Genomic DNA, 23138 nt, shown 5'->3' with positions numbered 1-23138 from the left:
TCTCGTTTAAATGTAAGTTTTTAAGTGTTTTTAATCTATCCGTGTCGTGTGTATCCTGTTTATATTTTTATATATATATTATAGGTGATTGATTATAATCAATTAAAAAGAAAAACTAATAAAAGAAAATTATAAAACTCTTGAAAATTAATGCTTCAAAACAATACCAAGCTCACGCCCAACATAATATTATTATACATTCACTGATAATAAATCATGTTTATTTAATTCTAAGATAATACTGCAATATAGTATTAACTACTTAACATGAGTGGAAACAGTGTACCAGTACTGCAACAATTGAGCGACTCAACATACTCACATTCAAATAAATTATCATAAAAATATACTTATGGTCCTTCAAAATTAATTACTTCTATTAGAAAGACAAATTGAAACATTGGCGTAGGTACTCTATCACTAGGAAAAACTATATTATAATCAGCTGAAACATTCAACTGTAAAATCTAAAGATAAGTGAGAGAGCAAAGATAAGCGAGAGCGAACCGTCAGTCCAGTCTTGCAAAGCAACAGTTTCCAACTCATTGCTGAGTCCGAAATCACATCCACAAATAATAATAGTAATAATCATGACAATAATAGTAATAATTTATACCGTTCAACCAAACAGTCGCAGGCAAAGCAATAGAAGTTTACTGCACTCTTATCAGCCGGCCTGACATCTATAAGTTTTCTTCTAACTCAGCCACTCACGCTCAATCTCTCCGCTCACTATCATACACAACAATATCTCACTATCAATCTAAATCAACATTTATCATTCAACAATCAATTTGTTATTCTCATTCTGCCACACACAGATTAAATTGATATAAAATTAACATAATTATTGTACAATCACATTTCAATTCACCCTGTTTCAATCCATCATTCAACTCACAAACAATAAAGAACCATCAACTGCCGCAATACATAAAACTAACAATAACCAGAAGAAAAAAGATCAGAAGAATACCAATAAACATAAACAAAGAATTCAACTTCTATTCATTAATAATAATAAAAATCAGAACAATACCAATAAATATAAACAGAAATAGTTCAACTCCGATTCACAATAAAACGACAATCAATGCATGTGATGCGATAACCAAGCATACTAATTATTGACCAGACGCAATAAGTTATTTTCTTCCTTTAAAACAAACACTTCACCACCATCCACCTTCCTAGCTTTGATGCGACAGGCTCTATCTAAAAAGTCTTGATTTGATACATTTCTCAAAATTTATTGCTAAGATATTTAAAAGTTATATTGGCCTGAAACATTTCAAATCTTTCTTGTCCCTGTTTTAAAAATTGTTCATATAACAGCTTCCTTCAAAAAATGATGGAAGAAACCTTCTCCTAGGATTCTGTTGGTAATCAGTGTTAATGATCTAGCAAGAGCTATATCTATTCAAAGAGCTCTGGTCTGAAGTTGTCTCGGCCTGATGCTGTGTCTGATGCTGATTATTTTTATTATTTCTTCTTCTACTGGTGTAAAACGTTGTTAGATACCTGGTGAAATAGTCGTCTAAACTTTCTTTTCATGTTCCGACAATATTTTGACAAACTTCGTAATAGCTATTTAATTTTCTTGTGACTGTGATTTCTTCAAAAATTCTCACACAACTGCGTTGCAATAGGAACAAACAAACAATAGTAAATAGTGAATACATGATTGAACGAAAATTAATAGCTAGTGTCAACAGAATCAAACCTGCGGCATCTACTATCTCACATTGTAATTTATTTCAATGCATAAACATATCAAGCTGATAAAATTTAATAAGAACTTATAAAGCATCTGGCCAAGGTGGAGATCATGGATATCATATGAATATAGTCTACCCTAATTTTTTGTTCGGACATTTTTTACTCGAAGAAATGTAGAATCTTATTACTGAAATATTAAAAAAATATTATCATGGCAAGGAAAGTAGAGTGCCACACCAGATTCTCCTTTGGAAATAAGTCTATCTTGATGGACTTGAACTAAAACTCCGGCATGATCTGAGATAAGATCCTGTCTATAGATGTCATAGGCCTACTCATGTAAGTTGTGGTCGATATTAGTAAGTATATTGTCTATGCAAGCATTTATCTTGTTGGATGAGAGTGCACATTAAAGAGATTAATCGATCTCAGTATAGATTTCTTCACCTTTGACTTTTCCTGAACAAAAATATTTAGATTGAGATCGTCAACAAAACATATTTATGAGGTTTAGACGGTAAAATCAGTAGCCCCTTCAATTTTGTGATGAAATCTTCAACGTTAGAGTCTGAGGTTCTATACAAATACAGTACAATACAGTCTAATGACAATCATTTTATGGCTGATAATTAAAACATACTCTCTGACATAATCATTGATAAATAATGATTATAAATTATATAAAATTTGATTGAGTCTGTAACCAGAATGGAAATAATGATTATAAATTATATAAAATTTGATTGAGTCTGTAACCAGAATGGATGATGAACTGATTAATTTTATGTCTCAATTAACAGATATTGATGAGAAGAACTTTCATGGTAGTGTCCATACGTTTGAAAAATCAGCTCCCTTAACTGACTGATGTAGGTCGGAATGAATGAAAGACTCAATACCTGTAAAGACCGCAACCTCATGAGTTGAACCGCAGGGCACAGGAGACTCAGAAGAATTGGGTGCGATCGGAAAGGAATCCAGCAATCCACTGAAAGATGGGGAAGCAGGATTACGACCTCTTAAATATCCATTTGTTCCCGAGAGATTCTATTGAATTTTCACCTTGCTAGAAGGGCCACATTACATGCGATTGTTCTTTCGCAATTACTTGTTCCATCGAATCGCAGGAATCTCTCTCAGTATATCACCAATTGACTCCATGAGCATTCGCTTTCTCAAGTTTTTGCTGTGTAGACCATGATGGGTGAAACATTTTCTATTCAAAATTCGGTTAACATCGTTCACAGTACAGTCACTTCAATTTTACTGCTATATCTATCCAATAAGCTCATGATCATAAAGTTTCCGAGGAATTGAGGATAGTGTCATCATATCTGTATGGAATGGTGTGAAATTCAAGTATGTTTCAATTTTTAAGCTTGTCAATGCTTATATTCCCTGTCATAATATTGAATGAATAAGCATTTGCCGAAAATATTCCTGAACACTGCAGATGATTAATGCATTTCTTATATTTTGTCAGGTTTCTGACGGCAGATACAAATGGGAGGAAGACTTTTTCTTGGAATATACATCAGCTTTCTTCACTGGAATCTATGGCATGTGGAATATTTACATATTTGCTCTACTTGTATTCTATGCCCCATCGCACAAGCAGTGGCCATCAGAACCAGGTAATTTAAATTTTACCTCTAACTAATTTTTTTCATGTTTCATATCTCCTACTTCACATTTTATCTGTTGAATATATTATTCGAAAATTTTGACTAATCGCATACGCAGCGGCTGCGTATGCGATTAGTCAAAATAGCAACTACCCAAAACAAGAAATTGTACCTATTTCCATAATATGCATCATAATCAGTATAAAAATTACTGTAATATTGAATGGAACGACGTACTATATCAACTGAGTGAATGTGATGCAGATAAGTACGATTTATTTTTTTAGATAGTTGCTATTTTGACTAAGCGTATACGCAGCTGAACGCGGGTACGCACAAACGAATACCCACCTTTATCTTAAAACAAATTTCGCCTCAAAAAGTCTTCTATCAGCTGTTGGCCATATCTATGAAAATGTATTATTTTCTCGACTAAGAAAATCGCACTTAATGATTTTCAAAAATGCCGCTGATTTTTTATCAGCTGTTTCATTGAAATTTCTAGTTGGAATCAATTTACATTATTCAATACGACTCTTGTATTATTTTTCCCTTTTGTGATTATTGAGTCTAACTATAAAAATAATGGTTCTATAAATAATTCTAACTATAAAATAAGAAACTATGAAAAAATCGTAAAAAGAAGTGGATATATTTTCTACCATTTTGGACAAACTCAAGCCAAAAAGGAGTTAGATTTATAATCAAAGAAAAATTAAAATCAAGAATAATTGAATTTAAAGTTCTAAGAATAAGAATAGGTTGTTCTAAGATATTAAGCTTTTATCAAGTTTACTCTCCGACTGCAGACGCTGAGGAAGAAGAGCGTGAAGCGTTCTACGAGAAATTGTCAACAGCAATCAGACATGAAAACAATAACTGGAAAAATGCAAAAATATATCTAGGAGATTTCAACGCTCAGGTCGGTCTGCAAGAAGACAATGAAACAAATGTTGTGGCAATGTAGGTTTATAGTTATGGCAGAAGGAATGGAGCAGGACAGATGTTGGTCGATTTCTGTTTTCAGCAGGGCTTGAAGATAATCAATTCTTTTTTCAAAAAAAGAGCTGGGAAAAAGTGAACGTGGATTTCGCCCAATCAACAGACTAAGAACGAAATAGATTATGTGCTGACCGCTCAAAGAGCGTTTTGAAGTGACAGGAAGAATTAATTTTGCAACTGATCACAGATTGATAATAATCGAGCTTTCACCAGATTGGTCAACAAGGATACCTAGAATAGAGTGTAACAGGACTATGAGCAGAACACCAGTGATTAATAAATTAAGAGAGCTGGAGCGAAAAATACAATTGATAAATTTCACTCATCACCAAACTAGTTTGCAAGACAGTTATAATATATTGGAAAGTGCTATAAAAAACACTTTTGAGGTTTCACAAGGTAGAAGCTTGGGTAAATTATCACAAAGCACAAAAGAAATAATAAAAGCTCGTGAGGATATGAAACATAAAAAAATAAAAATGCAAGAGAAAAGTTGGAATATAATTTATTATGCAAATTAGCAAGGTGCTATATTCGCAAGGATTTACAACAATTTGAAAATAATATAAACCAAATTCTAGAAACTGAAGGCTCTACAAGGAAAATCAAGTTTGAAAGACAAAAGAGGCTGTATAGATAGGAAGAGAGGCATCATTGAGAAAGCATCTGAAAGACATAAAAGGCTGTATAGATAGGAAGAGAAAAGGCATCATTGAGAAAGCATCTGAAAGACAAAAGAGGCTGTATAGATAGGAAGAAAGAAGGGATCATTGAGAAAGCATCTATGTATTATGAGGAGTTATTCAAAAGTTCGAATGGTATAGATACATATACTACGGTCACAGCTGCACAAGAAGAATTACCCGATTTCCATGAACAAGAATCGTCTGATATAAAGGGATTAAAAAATAATAAGATGGCTGGAATAGATCATATTTCTAATGAGATGGTAAAAGCTATCTCGGCAAACATTTTGAGAGCGCTTGTTGATTGCTTCAATAAAATACTAGAAGAGCAATAAATATGTTCCAAACCAGTGGAAATTAGCAGATATAATTCTTCTATTAAAAAAAGGTGACATTTATAACATAAATAACTATCGCCCAATATGTATTAAAACATGCATTGGAAATTTATTTATGAAAGCCAAGACAAATCGTATTCAGCCAATCCTTATAATTCATCAACCAAATGAGCAAGCTGGTTTCAGAAGAGGATTCTCAACAGTTGATAATTTATGTATAATAAACCAATTGATCGAAACGTGTTCTGAATATCGAATTGAGATTTATCTGGCCTTTATAGATTATAAGAAAGCTTTTGACAGTTTGAATCATGGCTTATTGTTCAAGTCTCTTCGTGAGCAGGGAGTCCCTGAAGTATATTTGAATATTCTCAAGAATTATGAGAGTAGTGCTGCGAGAATTCATCTTGAGAGAGCAGGAAGGTATTTCAAACTGATTAGAGGAGTCAAGCAGGGCGATCCCTTATCACCGATTTTCTTCAATTCAGCTCTCTAGGAGGTGTTCAAACAGGAATGGGAAAGAAGAGGAATCTCAATAAGAGGGGAGCACCTGAGCCACCTGAAATTTGCCGATGACGTGGTATTGATAGGAAAGTCACTACAGGAACTGAAAAATATGATATCAGAGCTGGCAGAGGCAAGTAAGAAAGCTGGGCATGAAATCAGTCCTGAAAAGATCAACCTCATGACAAATGCGTTCCCAGGAATAATTGAACTGGATGGAAAGGCTTTGAGTTGGGTGCAGGAAGTAGTCTATCTTGGTCAGCTCAAACGAAGACGAACAGCTGCCTGGAACAAGTTCTTGTCGCTCAAATGCATCATGAAAAATAAAGAAGTCAGCTAATCATCCAAAACCAAAGTTCTTAGATCGTGTGTGTTCCCCACTCTTAAGTACGGCGCACAAACCTGGGCCTGTAGAGCAAGCACAATAGATTATTCGTAAAACCCAACTGGCTATGGAAAGAAGCATTCTGAACATTCACCGTATGCAAAGAATTCGAACTTCAACCATCAAGAGCAAAATCAAGTTGGAAGACGTCATTGTAACTATAAGAAGACCAAAGTGGAAATGGGAAGGACACGTTTCGTGACTACAAGGCGGAAGATGGACGAAGAAAGTGACTGAATGGGAGCCATCGTGGAGGAAGAGGAACGTCGGCCGGCCAAGAGTGAGACATTACTGTAACTTATGTGTGTTTTGGACAAAAAAGGGCTTTTATATATATTTTATATTATTTTATATATATATAATAATATACATATAATATATATATATATATATATATATATATATATATATATATATATATATATATATATATATGTATATATATAAAAAAATTTTATAGCACTTAACAGAAAGCACTTTGAAGTTTTATAATATATATAGACAGGATACACACGACACGGATAGATTAAAAACTTACATTTAAACGAGAATTTTCGGGGAGCTCGAAAATTCTCGTTTAAATGTAAGTTTTTAAGTGTTTTTAATCTATCCGTGTCTTGTGTATCCTGTCTATATATATATATATATATATATATATATATATATATATAATATAAAATAAGGCTTTATATTTTCAGTTCTACTCGAGCAGCCGTAGTGAACGGATGTCTATCTCCAATGCCGATAATCGTCTCAGCTCGATAGCCGCTCGTGTAAACCCCAGTTAACAACAATAATTGAGGTCGTCAAAACCCAACCTATAAACCGTATATATATTTTTAAATATTCCACGTATAGTTGAATAATTATACACTGTTATCTGTTTACCGCTCACCTTCTTTAACATAACTGACTTTATTAACAGTTTTGACTTGCTTCTGCAAAATACCAATGATGGAAGTACATGTTTGATTGTAGGCGATATGAACTTGAATCTATTAGAAAACAGTCATCTCACTAACGAATACTTGAGCGCTGTTCATCTGAATGGATTTAAATCTTATATTAATAAATCAACAAGAGTTGGTTGATATTTTAATTATCAATTAATAAACCAATACCACATAAAAGGAGACCCTTAAAACAATGGATTAGTCAAGGCATTATTAATTCTATTAGAAAAAGGGACAAGATGCATAGAGAGTTGAATAAGCAACCATTCAATAATGGATTGAAGGAGGAATATAAACGGTACATAAACACTCTGAACAACTTGATAAAAAATGCAATAATAAAATACTACAACGAAAAATTTCAATTTTATAAGGGTAATATGAAGAAGACATGGGAATGCATAAAGGAGATTACAACCAACAAAAATAGGGATTTTCAACCCAAAATTGAAGCTAATGTATTAAATAAGCACTTTGCAACAGTTGGCCAGTCTTATGCTAATAATTTGATACAGAATAATCGAATTGAAATCCCAGAGTCTACCTCCTGGAGACCTTTGAATAGCTTCTTCCTAAATCCAATTGATACTGCGGAAATAAATAAATTTATACATGAGCTGGAACCAAACTCGTCTCCTGGTGTGGTTTAACATTAGTGGAATATGTTTTAAAAAAATCTCAAAATTCATTGTTTGCCCTCTGGAATTTATTTTTAATAGGTGGTTTTTATTAGGATATTTTCTGAAAAAATTCAAGATAGCTTTAATAAAACCAATACCTAAATCTAAGGACCTTGCAAATCCTCAAAACTATAGACCTATTAGCTTATTAACCAATTTATCAAAAATCATGGAAAAAATTATAAAAGTTAGATTGATGGACTTTCTTAGAAAAAACAATTTTATTTCGAGTAACCAGTATGGTTTTCAAGAAGGTAAATCCACCAAAGATGATGTCTTACACTTGACAAATTTATTAAATAAAAGTTTTATTAAATAGCAAGTTTTAACACTTGCTATATTTTTGGACTTGACAAAAGCCTTTGATTCTATACCACATTCTATCCTTTTTCATAAGCTAGATGGTTGTGGAATAAGAGGAATAACAAAATAATTATTTGTAAGCTATTTGACAGATCAAGTCCAAATTTTAACAATAAATGATAAAACTGGCATTCAAAATATAAAAGAGTTTGGACTTCCACAGGGAAATGTACTATCGCCGCTACTTTTTTTTATTTATGTCAATGCCTTATTGATAATTGATATTCCTAATGGTGTTACACTATCATTTGCCGATGACACTGCTCTAATCTTCTTAGGCTTAACATGGAATGAAACATTCAACTCTGCTAATCGTGGTCTTGAAATAGTTAAATCGTGGTTGAACAGCCATATTTTAACTCTAAATGCGAGTAAAACTAAATACATATCTTTTTTCCCCTAACAGAAGTGGTCAGCCTCCTGATTAGCTTGAGCTGATAATACACTGTCATAACAACATCACTGTTAACTGCACTTGTCCAACAATAAAAAGAGTTAAATCAATCAAATATTTAGGTGTTTGAATGAAAAAGACTAATGAAATTGTCAAAATTTAGGTGTTTCCATGGATCAGCATATTGAATGGGACATTCACATCCAGTATCTATGCTTCAAACTAAAATATTTAATAACAATTTTTTACAGAATTAACCAATTAAAAGACTTGAATATTTTGAGAACGATTTACTACGCTTATGCTCATTCACTTTTCCATTATAATATAGAAGTATGGGGAGCAGAGCAGCGTATGACACTCATTTTAAAAAACTTTTTATAATACAAAAGCATATTATTATTAGAGCTGCGCTTGGAAGACCCAGACTCTATCCCAGCAGATTAATATTTGAAGAGATGGATCCAACGTTACGTCAAACTTATGTGACAAATTAAATTATTTTTATTAATAATAATACACATCAATTTACCCGTCGCACAATCCCTTATAATATACGGCCAACTGTGTAGTGTAGTAAATGCTTTCAATATTAATTTTACTTCATTAACAAACATCTAGTAAACACCAATTTGAATATCAGAATAATAAATTTCCGGAAGACTTTATTAAGGATAAAATAACAAAAACCAAATTGAGATTAATAAGATCGTGGGTAAAACAGTACTATTATTTTAAAATTGAGAATTGAGTTGGCTAAATCAACAAGTTTTGGCAATATTGATTGTGTCAAAATTATCAAAACTTGACAATTTTTATATTATTTGACTATTGATACAATTCAACATCCATACATTATCATCCATCAACAGAATTGTATCAATTGTACTGCTGTTATTAGATTTAAAAATGTATTTCTTATTTTTAGAACTTGTGGCTGGAGCTCGAGGCTTCTTTTTCCAGTCACGCCAAAAACTATTGTAATTTAATGATTATTTTGTTTGTAAAAATATTTCCTGTATTTGGCAATAAATTCATTATTCATATATATTTTTTATTACAAACATATTATTTTTTATATTATATATATATATATATATATTTACAAACAAAATAATCAGTAAATTACAATAGTTTTTGGCGTGACTGGAAAAAGAAGCCTTGAGCTCCAGGCTTTATATATATATATATATATATATATATATATATATAAAGATATATACTGATTATATATATATATATATATATAAACAGGATACACACGACACGGATAGATTGAAAACACTTGAAAACTTACATATAAACGAAAATTTTCGGGGGCTGGGCCCCCTTTGTCAATCAAACAGGAAGTGAAGTGGTGCAGATTTGAACATTCCAACGGTCGTGACCACAGAGACGCGGTAGAGAAGTTGTGTAGACCATAGAGCATAGACGAACGGAGGCGCACTGATTGAAAGAGCATTATGGGATTAGTTGGTGGGCTATTATGGGTTACAAGTGGGAGATTTCAAATTTGAGTGGGTTATGGATAAGGAAAGGTGTAGATTATGAATTGATAGAAAAGAGGAGATTTAAAATTAGAAATCTGAAATGAAGTAGAATAAAATTAGAAAATGGAATTATAGAATTGAATTGGAATTAAATTTATTTTTATTTTTATTGAAAATTTATTATATATTTGATAGCTGTTAAATTTCTTATATATCATGAAATTTATTTCAATTTAATTGAACAGTTGGTGTAGAGCTGATAGTTATGGTACTATTGCTGTTTGTTGAGACCAGGACTGGAAGCAGCTCCAAACACCCAAATAAAAGCCAATTCTCTCGTCTTGACATCTATGGAGGGGGCTGTGGGAGGGAGGGTGGCAAGGACTTTGACTTTGAAGCATTGGTCAAAGTTCTTGTTGTGCTCAGAGCCATGGGTGGGGATGGGTAGGGAAGTATTTTTTTTAAAGGAAGCCCTGTGATTATTGATCCGGAGGCTTAGGGCAGTGGTGGTTTCACCTATGTAGAAGGCAGGACAGAAGTTGCAGGAGAGGAGGTAGATGCAATTTTTGGAGATGCAATTACTGGATTGATGGATTTGATGGGTGTAGTTGGTGATAGGCTGGTGAAGGAAATGGAAGGATCACTGATAGGGCAGGTTTTACAGTGGGGGCGTTTGCAGGGAAGGGTACCAGGTGGAGTTGGGATTTCATCAGAGGTGAGTGATTGGCTCTTATTAAAAATTCTTTTGAGGTTGGGAGGCTGCTTGTAAATGAGGGTGGGTGGTTGCTGAAAAGGTTGTTTGGTAGAGGGATTGGAGGAGACGACATGGAACAGATCTTTAAGGACAGGCTTGAGGTTTTCGATTCCAGGGAAGTAGAGCTTTGAAGTTTGTGGGATTTGGAAATTTTTTGTGGTTGGATTAGTGTCTGTTTTGGAAGAGATTTGTTTCTGTAACAACCTTTCAGGATAGTTACATTTCAGGAGGGATTGGTGGAGTTTTTTGAGGTACTGGTCAAGGTGGTGGGGATCACTGCAATTTTTTTGGCCTCGGATTGAGAGGGAACATGGGAGGGATCTTTTGATGTGGTAGGGATGGCAACTCTCAAAGTGTAGGAACTATTGAGTGTGGGTAGATTTGGTGAAAGTATTGGTGAATAAGGCATTGGAGTTGGAAAGGATTACGTTGACATCTAGGAAGTTGATGGAGGATTCAGAGATATTCCAGGTGAAGGAGACAGAGTAGTTGGAGTTAAGTTGATTGAGGAAGTGGGAAAGGGTATCATGTCCATGAGGCCACATGAGGAATATGTCATCAATGAAACGGAGCCATATCAGGGGGGATAGGGTTCGTTTAGAAAGGAAATCTTGTTCAAGGAGGCCCATGAACAGGTTTGCATAGGATGGTGCCATCCTGGTGCCCATGGCTGTACTCTGAGTCTGAAGATAATATTTATCTTCAAACCTGAATGCATTGCTTGTGAGCACCAGTTTTGAATTTGGTTCACAATTGGATTTTGGGGCAAACTTTTTGATGATTTGGTCAGAAGTAGTCGAGGTGGGAGGGCAAGAAGGGTCGGAGGTGTTGTTGCCACTGAAGTATACTTGCCATCTGAGATATCTAGTGAAGTGAACAGTATCAGAGAGAAGGTTGATGGCATTGAGTTTGGGAGTTGGGGCAAAAGAGAGACCCTTGTTGAGGACTGATTGATCTGTAGGTGAAAGGTTTCTTGAGGATAGGTTGAGGACAGTGGGATTTTCAACGTTTTCTTGATGGATTGAAGGTTATGTAGGTTTTTGGGGCAAACGTTTGGGTAAGGAGGGGGGAATGTGGCAGGGTGGTGGTAGGTTCAAGAGCGAGGCAAGGCTTGGTTTGTCACTGATGAGGGGGGGTTGGGAATGTTGGAATGATGCATTTGAAGAGGCAGGGTATTTTGAAAGTGGGATTTGTACAGGGAAGAAAGTTTTTCAAGGTGAAAGTTTCTGTTTTTCTCTAGAGCACAATCTGATTTTTTTAGGATCTCATCACAAATATTGGAAAGGGAAGGATCATTGTGGAGTTTAATCAGTTTGATGAAAGACAGAAGTTGGCTAAGATGGGAGTTGACAGATAGAGTGTACTGTTCATGAACAATATCAAGAAACTGCAATGCAAATTTTTTGGCATCGGTGTGAGAGGGAACGTGGGAGGGTTCTTTTGATGTGGTAGGGATGGCAACTCTCAAAGTGTAGGAACTGTTGAGTGTGGGTAGATTTGGTGAAAGTATTGGAGTTGGTAAGGCATTGGAGTTGGAAAGGATTACGTTGACATCTATGAAGTTGATGGAGGATTCAGAGATATTCCAGGTGAAGGAGACAGAGTAGTTGGAGTTGAGGTGATTGAGGAAGTTGGAGAGGGTATTATGTCCATGAGGCCATATGAGGAATATGTTGTCAATGAAACGGAGCCATATCAGGGGGGATAGGGTTTGTTTGGAAAGGAAATCTTGTTCAAGGAGGCCCATGAATAGGTTTGCATAGGATGGTGCCATCCTGGTGCCCATCGCTGTACCCTGAGACTGAAGATGATATTCATCTTCAAACCTGAAGGCATTGCTTGTGAGCACCAGTTTGGCAAGGTTTACTAGGAAGGAGGTTGAAGGGGTGGAGGGTGTGGGTCGTAGGAAAGGAAATGCTCAAGGGATTTTAAGCATTCAGAATGGGGGATGGAAGTGTAGAGGGAGGCTACATCAATGGTAACAAGAAGGAGTTGTTGGTTAGTTGGAAGGGTTGTGTTTCTTAGGATATATATGAAGTGGAAAGAGTCTCTGATATGAGAGGGTAAGGAGGCAACAATGGGTTGGAGGTGGAAATCAACAAGGGCAGAGATTCGTTCAGTTGGGCTATTTATGCTTGAAACAATTGGACTACCAGGATTGCCTTCTTTATGAATTTTTGGAAGAAGATAGAAGTGTGGTGTGTTGGGAGAGTCCGGCGAAAACATGTTGATGTCTGAGTCTGAGAGACCTTCAGATGGACCGTATTGCATCAGAAATTTGAAGACTTTCTTTTGGATTTGTGGAGTAGGGTCAGAAGGCAGGAGTTGATACTGTTCAGGGTTGGTGAGTTGCCGGTTGGCTTCATTGATGTAATCTGTGGTGTTCAGTAAGACTACAGTTGAGCTTTTGTCAGCTTTGGTGATTAAAATACTGGGGTCAGAGCGAAGGTCTTTGATGGATTCGAACTCTTGGGGTGTGAGGTTGGGGGTTGGAGTGAGGGATTCAATGAATTTTTTAGAACTGACTTTGTTCAGGAGTAAATTGCAGAAGATTTCAACAGGGTGGTTGGCTGGGATATATATATATATATATTATATATATATATATATATAATATATATATATATATATATATATATATAGCACTTAACGGAAAACACTTTAAAGTTTTATAATATAAATATAAACAGTATACACACGACACGGATAGATTAAAAACACTTAACAACTTATATTTAAACGAGAATTTTCAGGAGCTGGGCGGCCCCCTTTGTCAATCAACCAGGAAGTGAAAATCTGCACCACTTCACTTCCTGGTTGATTGACAAAGGGGATGTACCCGGTTGATATATTAGCATGTTCATCCATCCGCGAATTTTTAAAAGTTAACAATATATAAATTAAAACAGGAGACACAAGATATAAATAGATTGAAAACACTTAAAAACTTACATTAGAAATGGGGGAAATTTTCTGAGATTTTTCCTGTTTATATTCCTATATATATATAACAGGAGACACAAAATATAAATAGATTGAAAACACTTAAATCTTACATTAGAAATGGGGGAAATTTTCTGAGATTTTTCCTGTTTATATTCCTATTATATATATATATATAATATATATATATATATATATATATATTATATATATATATATATGTGTGTGTGTGTGTGTGTGTGTGTGTGTGTGTGTGTGTGTGTGTGTGTGTGTGTGTGTGTGTATATATATAATAGGAATATAAACAGGAAAAATCTCAGAAAATTCCTATTATATATATATATATATAGAATAGAATAGAATAGAAACTTTTATTTGCCATAAAAAATTAAAATAAATACAAAAAATAGTGAACAATAGATTACAAATCTCAACAAAAGAAAAGCAAAAGTAACATTGTGTTCAAATAGCAAACATAATATTATGGCAAATGTACTGGGCGCAAAGAAATGAAATTTCCGTCCGCGCACAGGAGTATCAATAAATCTCTAAAATTACAATACAAGGACTATTTTTGAAAATAAACTGAAAAAAAATAAACATCCATAAAATAATGAGTAAGTTAATGAAAAAGAAACATTGTTATAAGAGTAATGAGAGTAATGAGGTCTATAATTAGAAAAAAAAACATGTGATTAATATAATTGATTAATGTTCAGAATTAAACCAGCAATCATATAACCCAGGAATAGAAAGGTGGATAGAGCTAAGAAAAATAGTAATTGAATAGAACTTAGAAAATAGCAGCAACTGCCAAAAATACAATAACAGTTATGCAACCTAATAACCTGAAAGCTATATTATGTTGAAATGCCAGATCTTAGAAATATGAAGCTAAGGGAATATTGAATAGATTATCTTAGGATGTGGTACCAACTTTCAATCACATCAATATTGAGAGCCAAGATTATCTTCTTCACTTTTCTTTTGAAAATTGGGAGAGGATAACTAGCAGAAGCAATATCCTGAGGCAGTTGCTTGAAAAATCTTCCTTGCAGGAAACAGAAAGACTTTTGGAAAAAAGTACTATGAGGTCTAGGAATGGGAAACCTTTCAGCAAACCTAGTTCTCCTATCATTGGCCTCGTGCCCCAAGGTAGCGCCTTCATTCCCACTAGACCAATAGAATTGAGATAATACCTTGAAAACATACAAGTGTCTCAGAGGCAAAATTTTCATAGACTGAAAAGAAGAGAATAAATCCAGATTTTCTTGATTATCAACTAAGGCTCTCTGGAGTGACAATACAGGCTTCAAATGGGTTATGTAAGTACTTCCCCAACAAACTAATCCATATGAGAGACGAGACTGAGCAAGGGCAAAATAGAGGTCTCTCAGAACAAATGTTGGACACAAGTTTCTAAGACTGAAAACCCTATGTAGAAGGCAACGCAAGTATTTTTTCATTGACTCTATCTGGTTTTTCCACAATAAATCATCATCAACGGTAATGCCAAGATACTTTACACTTCTCTCTTGATTTATAATTCCACAGCCACAATCAACTTCATTGCAACCAACAAAATGAAACTTCAAGGGCTGGATAAGCATGAATGAAGATGCAATCCCAAAATTCAGGTAGATGGTTTTCTCAAGGTTCAGGCTCAATTTATTGTATGCAAACCACACAGAAATCAAGCGAAGGTCATTTGACATCTGATCATACAGATCCGAATCTGAGGTTGCACCATAAGAAAGGGCAGTGTCATCAGCAAAAACTGTGAACCTTCCACTGAAAGGGCCATGATACAGGTCATTAATATACACCAGGAACAGGATAGGTCCCAATACAGAGCCTTGTGGAACTCCACAATCCACCATAAGAAGTGGACTAGAACTCAAGCCAATGCTAACTGCCTGAGACCGTTCAGAAAGGTATGAATAGAACCAAGTTAGAGGCAAACCACGAATACCAGCTGCTTCCAATTTCCTAATGAGTGTTGCATGGTCAACCGTGTCAAAGGCTTTCCGAATGTCCAAAAACAAGCCAGATACTCTTCTCACCTCTCTATTATTGATGTTCAAACATATCTCTGAAATGAACTTTCTCAAAGCTAACTCAGTTCCTAGGCCCTCTCTAAAACCAAATTGGCAATTTGAGAAAAAATTAGTTGAATTTAGGAAAGTCAACAAGCGATTTTTGATCAGTTTTTCAAATATAACTGAGCAAACAGAGAGAAGAGAAATGGATCTATAATTCTGGATTAATTTTGGGTTACCTTTTTTGGGAATTGGAACTACTTTCGCAATTTTGAGTTTACATGGAAAAACACCCTCAGAAATGCTTAAATTAAATATGAAACATAACACTGGACTGATGATTGTGCTTATTTTCTTGACCATGACTTATGAGTATCCATCGATGCCAGGGGCCTTAGAGTTTTTCAGGGATGCAATGACTTTTTCAATCTCCAAAGAAGAAATCGGATACCAAAACAGTGATCTATCACAACGTGGCTCTCTGAAAACATTGTTATAGTCGTTCAACGCTTGCTGAGGAAAAGGGGGTGGAACAGCAGACTTAGGTGCAGAGACAAAGTATTCATTGAACAGATTAGCAACCTCTGAATCTTCACTTACAACACCATCCTCGGTTACCAAATTGAATTTACTTTTCTTGGCTCCTCTTCCAATCAATTCATTGATAAGTTTCCACTGTTTTTTGGAATTACCTCTTACAGTCTGGAACCGATCATAGTAATATCTCTCCTTTGCTATCTTTACCCACATTTTTATCTTGTTCCTCAAAGTAACAAATTCATGTTTCAATCTGATGTTCTCAGGCTCATTCATTGTCTTCTTATATAATTTGTCCCTTGACCGAATAGCTTCACAAAGTCCACTGTTCATCCAAGGCTTCAATAATCGTTGCTTGTGATTTATTTGAGTGGACTTAGTGACCTTAGATGATTGAATGGCAGAGTCCAAAACATAACAAAAACAATTATATGCGTGATTAACACTTTCGGCACTGAATACAACAGACCAATCTTGGATTGTAAGTAATCCTGTGAGAACATCCCAATTTATTTCATGAAATGAACCAAAATTCACCCCTGGCCGAGACTTTTTTGCCAGCATAGAAAGACACACAGCTCTGTGATCACTTATAGAGACCTCAAGAACAGCAGAGCGAGCAGAAGATGGACCAACACCTCTCAGCAACACATGATCAATGCACGTTGAAGTATTTTCCGTGACACGTGTATCAATATCAATCAAATTTTCAAGACCACTAGAAGAGATTATTTCAAAGTACCTGTCGCTAATTCGATCAGAATTATTAACATTTATATTAAAATCACCAATACATACAACAACCGAACTCTTAATGCTACTCAACATATCACTAAAATCAGTCAAGAAACGATCAACCGGAACTCCATGCCATCTATAAATTCCTATCAGAGTGAAGCAAACATTATTGTACACACATTCCAATATAAGAGAATCTGCCCCATCAATCTGTCTAGCTACTGTGCAACAGGTGAATTCCTCCTTGTGATAAACAACAATACCACCACATCTGTTATCATTACATGAGAATAAAGTAACATAACCCTTAATATCATATATATTTATATTTACATCAGGCTGGATCCACGCTTCAGACAAAACAATAAAATCTGGTTTCATTTCTAAATTGTTCAAGTATAACAAAAATTCCTATTATATATTATATTCCTATTATATATATACACACACACAATTTCCCCCATTTCTAATGTAAGATTTAAGTGTTTTCAATCTATTTATATCTTGTGTCTCCTGTTTTAATTTATATATTGTTAACTTTTGAAAAGTTTGAAAAGAACTTTTCGCGGATGGATGAACATATATATATATATTATATATATATATATATATATATATATATATATGTGTGTGTGTGTGTGGTGTGTGTGTGTGTGTGTGTGTGTGTGTGTGTGTGTGTGTTAATTATAACTATATTCATTGAATAATCAATAATCACAAAGTTAGTAATTAGAATGAATTGCAAAGTTAATATTATTATTATTATTAGAATTAAAACTCAAATGCTGGGCTATTTGTGAAGTAAATGTCAGGCAATAATTGGTAATGGCAAATAAATAACTTCAATTGAACTTTCAATTACAGTTATTTTGAATTGAGTATAATCTATTATGATGAACCACATTTGATAATAAATTTAAGCTGAAGCTCTGGCTGGATGTTACAATTGCGCTCACATAAATAAGACTTTGTAAGAAACTCATTTGATAAATTGAGTATTTTCGACCATATGCAAAATAGTAACAAGGCTTTCTACTTACAAACATATCGCTATTTTATGTACTGATACTACTAGGTACTTACTTTTTTCAAAAACTTCCGGGAAAGAACCCCCTTACTATTCCTCTGCTGTGGGGGGGGGGTAGACCCCCCGGAGGGCCTTGGAATTAAATGAATTGAACTACTATATTTAGAATTATTAAGTAAAATTGCTGTAAGAAGACTTCACATCATTGTATTATCGGCCGCGAGATATAAAATGATACTTGGACTCCCAGCACATGAGCACAATTAATTAGCCTCGACTCTTTATTTTCAAAGTTGGGATTATATGTTTGGTAGGTTCGTTCTTGGCAGTAGGCTGCCTGACTTCAAACATTTTCTACACTGACCGTATATATGCAGAGTGAGGGCGGAAGATGTATGAGAAGAGACATTCCCACCCATACCACTCTTTCACCGTTTGAGGGGTTGAGTGTCATGTTATATCTCGCGGCCTCAACGATGTACAAAAGTGGTATAGATTATGGAATTACGATTTAGTATTAGGAGATGTATCTTGTACCTTGAATAAAAATAAAATCAAATATTTATAGAAATTCAGAAGTCCATCCACTTGAATCTAGGTTCAAATATTTTCCAAGCATAAGTAACGCCAATATCACTGATCTAGTTACAAACTCTCAAATGGGTTCTATTGGATTTTTTTTTCAACCCAAATTATTCGTTATAGATACAGAATACATCTCGTAGACCACATTAGAACCCCTCTTATTTTTAAATAAATGTATTATTACAAAGTAGAAAAACAGTAATAAGTATTTGGCACCCCATCCCCTATTGTGAGATCCACGTTATTTCCCCCCAAAAAAATAAATGTTTATTTCCCAAAAAACTAAAACTACAACATCAATTACACAAAATATTAGATAAATTACAATATTACATACAATAGTTAGTTACAAAAAATTCTTGTTCAAATACTTGTTTAGTTTTTTCTGTGTGGAAATTGACCTACTCCACTATGGTGTACAATGTTCTCAATGTTCAATGGTGCACTTTAAGACTATTAATGATTTTTATAATTTCGTCCTCACTGACAGGTGTAAAGAATAATGACCTAGCAGACTATCTGATCAGCTGCCGCATGCTCATCTGCGCCATTACAATCGCTATTTAGAATGTCCTGGGCCAGTTTTGATCCAGTACTAATAAAAAATTCATTGAAAGAATTTGCCATATCTTTATCATCATCTCCCAATTTAAACTCTCTCCGGATTTGTGTTCTTGGCCGTTGCACTTCAGTTATTTTTCTTATTACTTCCCATGTTTGCTTAGAGTTGCTGGAAGTTTCAAATCACCTTGAAAAGTATTTTTTCTTCGCATTTTCTATTACAGTTGTTAGTAGATTTCTGTACCTTCTATAATACTCTCTAAGCTGTAGATTCGCTGTATTATTCTTGCTTTGTCTGTGTAATTTATCTCTCTTCCTTATTGATGTAATTAATCCATTCGTAATCCAAGGCTTAATTTTTCTTTTTGTGTGCGATACTCTATTAATAACTTTACATTCTTCTGTGTATTTCTTCAGTATTTCGATCATTCTCTTCAAAGCACTATCAGCGCATTCCTGCAGGTACAAGGAATTCCAGGTATCATTCGTTAGTGCTAATGAAAGTTTATTATAATCAATACTTTCATAGTAGGGTTTTCTTCTGTTGTGATTGTGTTCCACCGCATCATATTTAATTCCCAGAATAGTTATAAAATGATCTGTGATAGAATTTTGGAAAACTATTGGTATTATATCTTTTTCAAAGTTTATCAGAATATGATCTATACATGAAGCGCAATTATTTCCAATGCGAGTTGCCTGCTTTATACAATGTAGGAATCCATATTCACTGAGTAGATTATCATAGTCTTCCAGTTGCCTGTGCTGATTTGATTCTTTTGTGTTGATGTTCAAATCTCCTAGAACGATGTGAAAATACTTTCCATTATCATCCAAAATCTGCCTCAGATCAATGAGAAATTCTGTTAAGTCCAAGTGTGATGGAGATCTATATAACGCTGTTATAACAAAAGTATCTTCCCCAATTTTGAAATGCATATTCAAACAGTTGGCTTGCCTAACTGCAATTTCTTTTATTTCAACAAAATAGTCGGATTTGACATAAATTATTACTCAGTCATTCTGTAGAATATTGTTTTCTGTTTTGTGGCAGGTATAATAATTATTAATTGATTTCAAGGAAACACCACCAGCAATCCAGCATTCCGTTAAGACTATCACGTCGAAATCCACGTTTAGGTCATCCAGTTGAATAAGAAATTCTTCAAAATTTTTATTGTAGCTTCTGATGTTGAAATTGATGATTTTCAAGTTGAAAGGTTGGATTGTATTGTTGACATCTTGTGAATTTGGAATCGAAAAGTCTTCAATGTCTAATAAACCCAAATCCTCCATCAAATCAGCCATTTTTGTTTTTGTGTTCATAATTATTCGTGTGCCAATTGTAGATATCCTTGTACTCAACTGATTGTATTTTTTGAGTTAATGACAGCATGAGATCTTGCTCTCCAACTGTTAAATATCTGAATGAGTTGGTATGCCTACTAAGTGCTACTATTATGTGCTGAATGCTATTGTAAATCTTGAGTGGTTTAGTATTTTTCCTCACTAGGATAACATCTCTAAACGTTAAACCCTGAGCTTCATGTATAATTAGTATTGTTAATGAGCCAGCGGGAGCCTTGTTTTTAACAGCTTCCAGTACCATTTTTTTCTGATTGCGTGAATGTGAGGATTAAAGTTTGTGGTTGTAGGTTGTGAGGTTCTCCGTTAGTTATTGTTGGTTCAATTGATCTAATAATTTTATTTGTAGTGCAGATATCATTGTAGTAGTTAGACAACAGATAGCACACATCCATTGGACATTGGGTAGGAATCCGGATCCGCGAAAACAGAAATATTTTACCAGACTGCTGGTAAACCACTTCTCTCGATGTAAGATATTTGTTTTGAGTCTCCAACCAGTACTATCTCGTCTGCGCCTGTCAGCTCAGAGATGAATCCCACGAAGCCGGCGTGCATAAGGACAGCTTCATCGATGAATACGCGCTTATATTTTTTGTGGCAGCCATTAATTAGAAACGACGTCACGGTTCTGTAATTTGAATTGATGATAGAGTTAAATTCATTTCCGTGTTTCTCCTGTATAGTTGATCTTATTCCTTTGATTGCGGCTCTTGTTTGAATTAGTATGAGGTCTTCCATTGGTCGATGTTTATGAACAATTAGATGTGTTTTTCCGCTCCCTGGAACTCCATCAATCCATTTGATTCGTGGTATCTTGCATCGAGATATATCAATTTTCGAAACAGCATCCAACAGTTCCTCATTAAGCATCACTTGAGTGTCTCGACTAATCATAATATATTTTTCATTGGTTCTAAATCTGCGAGAACTGTTGTCAAATGATACGTAAGCTCCGCCTCCCTCCATACTGAATCCCATTTTGAAGTAGTTGGTAGAAGGAACATTTTCAATTCATTATCGTAAACATTCATACTCCTCAATTCAATTTCTCTGAAGACCGACGATGAAGCATGAAGATTTTCGGTTCGAAGTGTTAAAAGAGCTTCTTTGAAAATATCTGCGTTTATTTTATCATATTGCTGTAAAAGATTTTTCAATTCAATCATGCAATTTAGAAAGTTATGGTGCTTGCTATCTTCTGGTAGATAACCTCTTGGGCATACTTTTTCTTCTGGCCGATCTGGTTCTGAAATATTGAGAAAATTCATGCTGTTAGTGCCCCTATGATAATATATATATTTCAAATGATTAGTTGATAAGATAAAACTGAATAAATCAATTGAGGATAAATCTGCTAGCTGGCTGAATTCATCTATGCCTACGACAAGTGGATAATTCATTGATGCCCATTCATTTATTTCCAATAGCACTTTTTTAATTTCTTCTAGAGCATTATAATCATTTACTGGCAACAAGTAATTCCGAATTAATTGTTTACTGTCAGGCGTGTTGATTGTTTTCAGTAAGATCGCCAGGCATTTGTTTTGTAGATTAATTGGATCAAGGCTACACACCACTCCTCTAGCGTCAGCGATTTTGACTTAAGTACGTGCGAGAATCCATCTGAGACTCGAATCTTATTTTCTCCTACGTAAGCAAACGCTAAATTAATATCGGAATATTCACCGTAATTCTGAATTAATGATACTCTACTTTTTGCCGTTTGTTTTTTTACATGTAGCTTATTTATCTTTTTTAGAGATTTTTCAATAGTCGACGGCTCTCTTCTATTGATGCTAGGCTTAATTAGACTTTCTTTTTTCAATATCCTATTTTTCATTTTTTTAAGCAATCCCATAGTTTGTTCTATCAATAACTTGTTGCAGTGCTCTTCTATAACATGGGCATTTTGCGTCATTGGCTTTATGATTAGCTGGCTTGTTATTCTTTTTACAATTAACACAAGTTGGAATTTCCTTCTCGGAAGGGCAGTTTTTAGAATTATGTCCTATAACTGAACAGTGCCCGCAGACATCCTGTTCTTTTTTACAATGCTTCATCACTTGATTAAACCCATGGCACCGGAAGCATCTCTGAGCTACAGTATAGTCGCTGGCTTTGCAGCATGTAAAGTCGATAAACAGCTTTACCTTGTTAATTATTAGCTTCCTTATGTCAGGATCGCATTCAAACACCCAATGAAGGGTATATTTATCTCTTGGGCCTAACTTGAATGATGGGACGCAGCCTTTGACAAAGTCTTCTTTTTCGATTCCAGAGTAATAGAAATTCTTTTCATAGTAGATCTCTGACAGCTACTCTTTATTTACATCTGATGGTACATCGTACAAGATTATCCTTGGCTTCTTGTTTGCAGGCTCCGTGATTTTTATCCCTCCTTTTTGTAAGCTTTTGTTTGTTAGTATTTTTTTCTTATCATCCAATGT

At 34.6% G+C, this 23138-nt stretch overlaps 1 protein-coding gene across 2 annotated transcripts in view; it reads left to right on the top strand.

The window, feature by feature from the left end:
• Window positions 1–23138, top strand: part of LOC111058070 (protein wntless-like) — a 94239-nt gene that overhangs the window by 64456 nt on the left and 6645 nt on the right. Inside the window, exons 11-12 of one of the 2 annotated variants that reach the window (XM_039441572.1) lie at window positions 3203–3353; window positions 6958–7086. In XM_039441572.1, coding sequence (XP_039297506.1) covers window positions 3203–3353; window positions 6958–6977 — 171 coding nt within the window. In that variant the 3' untranslated portion in view covers window positions 6978–7086. Of the gene's footprint in view, window positions 1–3202; window positions 3354–6957; window positions 7087–23138 lie in introns of those variants that run through there. The other variant, XM_039441571.1, reaches the window with a different exon arrangement.

The sequence above is a fragment of the Nilaparvata lugens genome, chromosome X (genome assembly GCF_014356525.2).
Source record: "Nilaparvata lugens isolate BPH chromosome X, ASM1435652v1, whole genome shotgun sequence".
In the NCBI taxonomy this organism is placed as follows: Eukaryota; Metazoa; Arthropoda; class Insecta; order Hemiptera; family Delphacidae; genus Nilaparvata; species Nilaparvata lugens.
The sequence above is the reverse complement of the archived record's forward strand: the minus strand, read 5'-3'. Positions and strand labels throughout refer to the sequence as shown.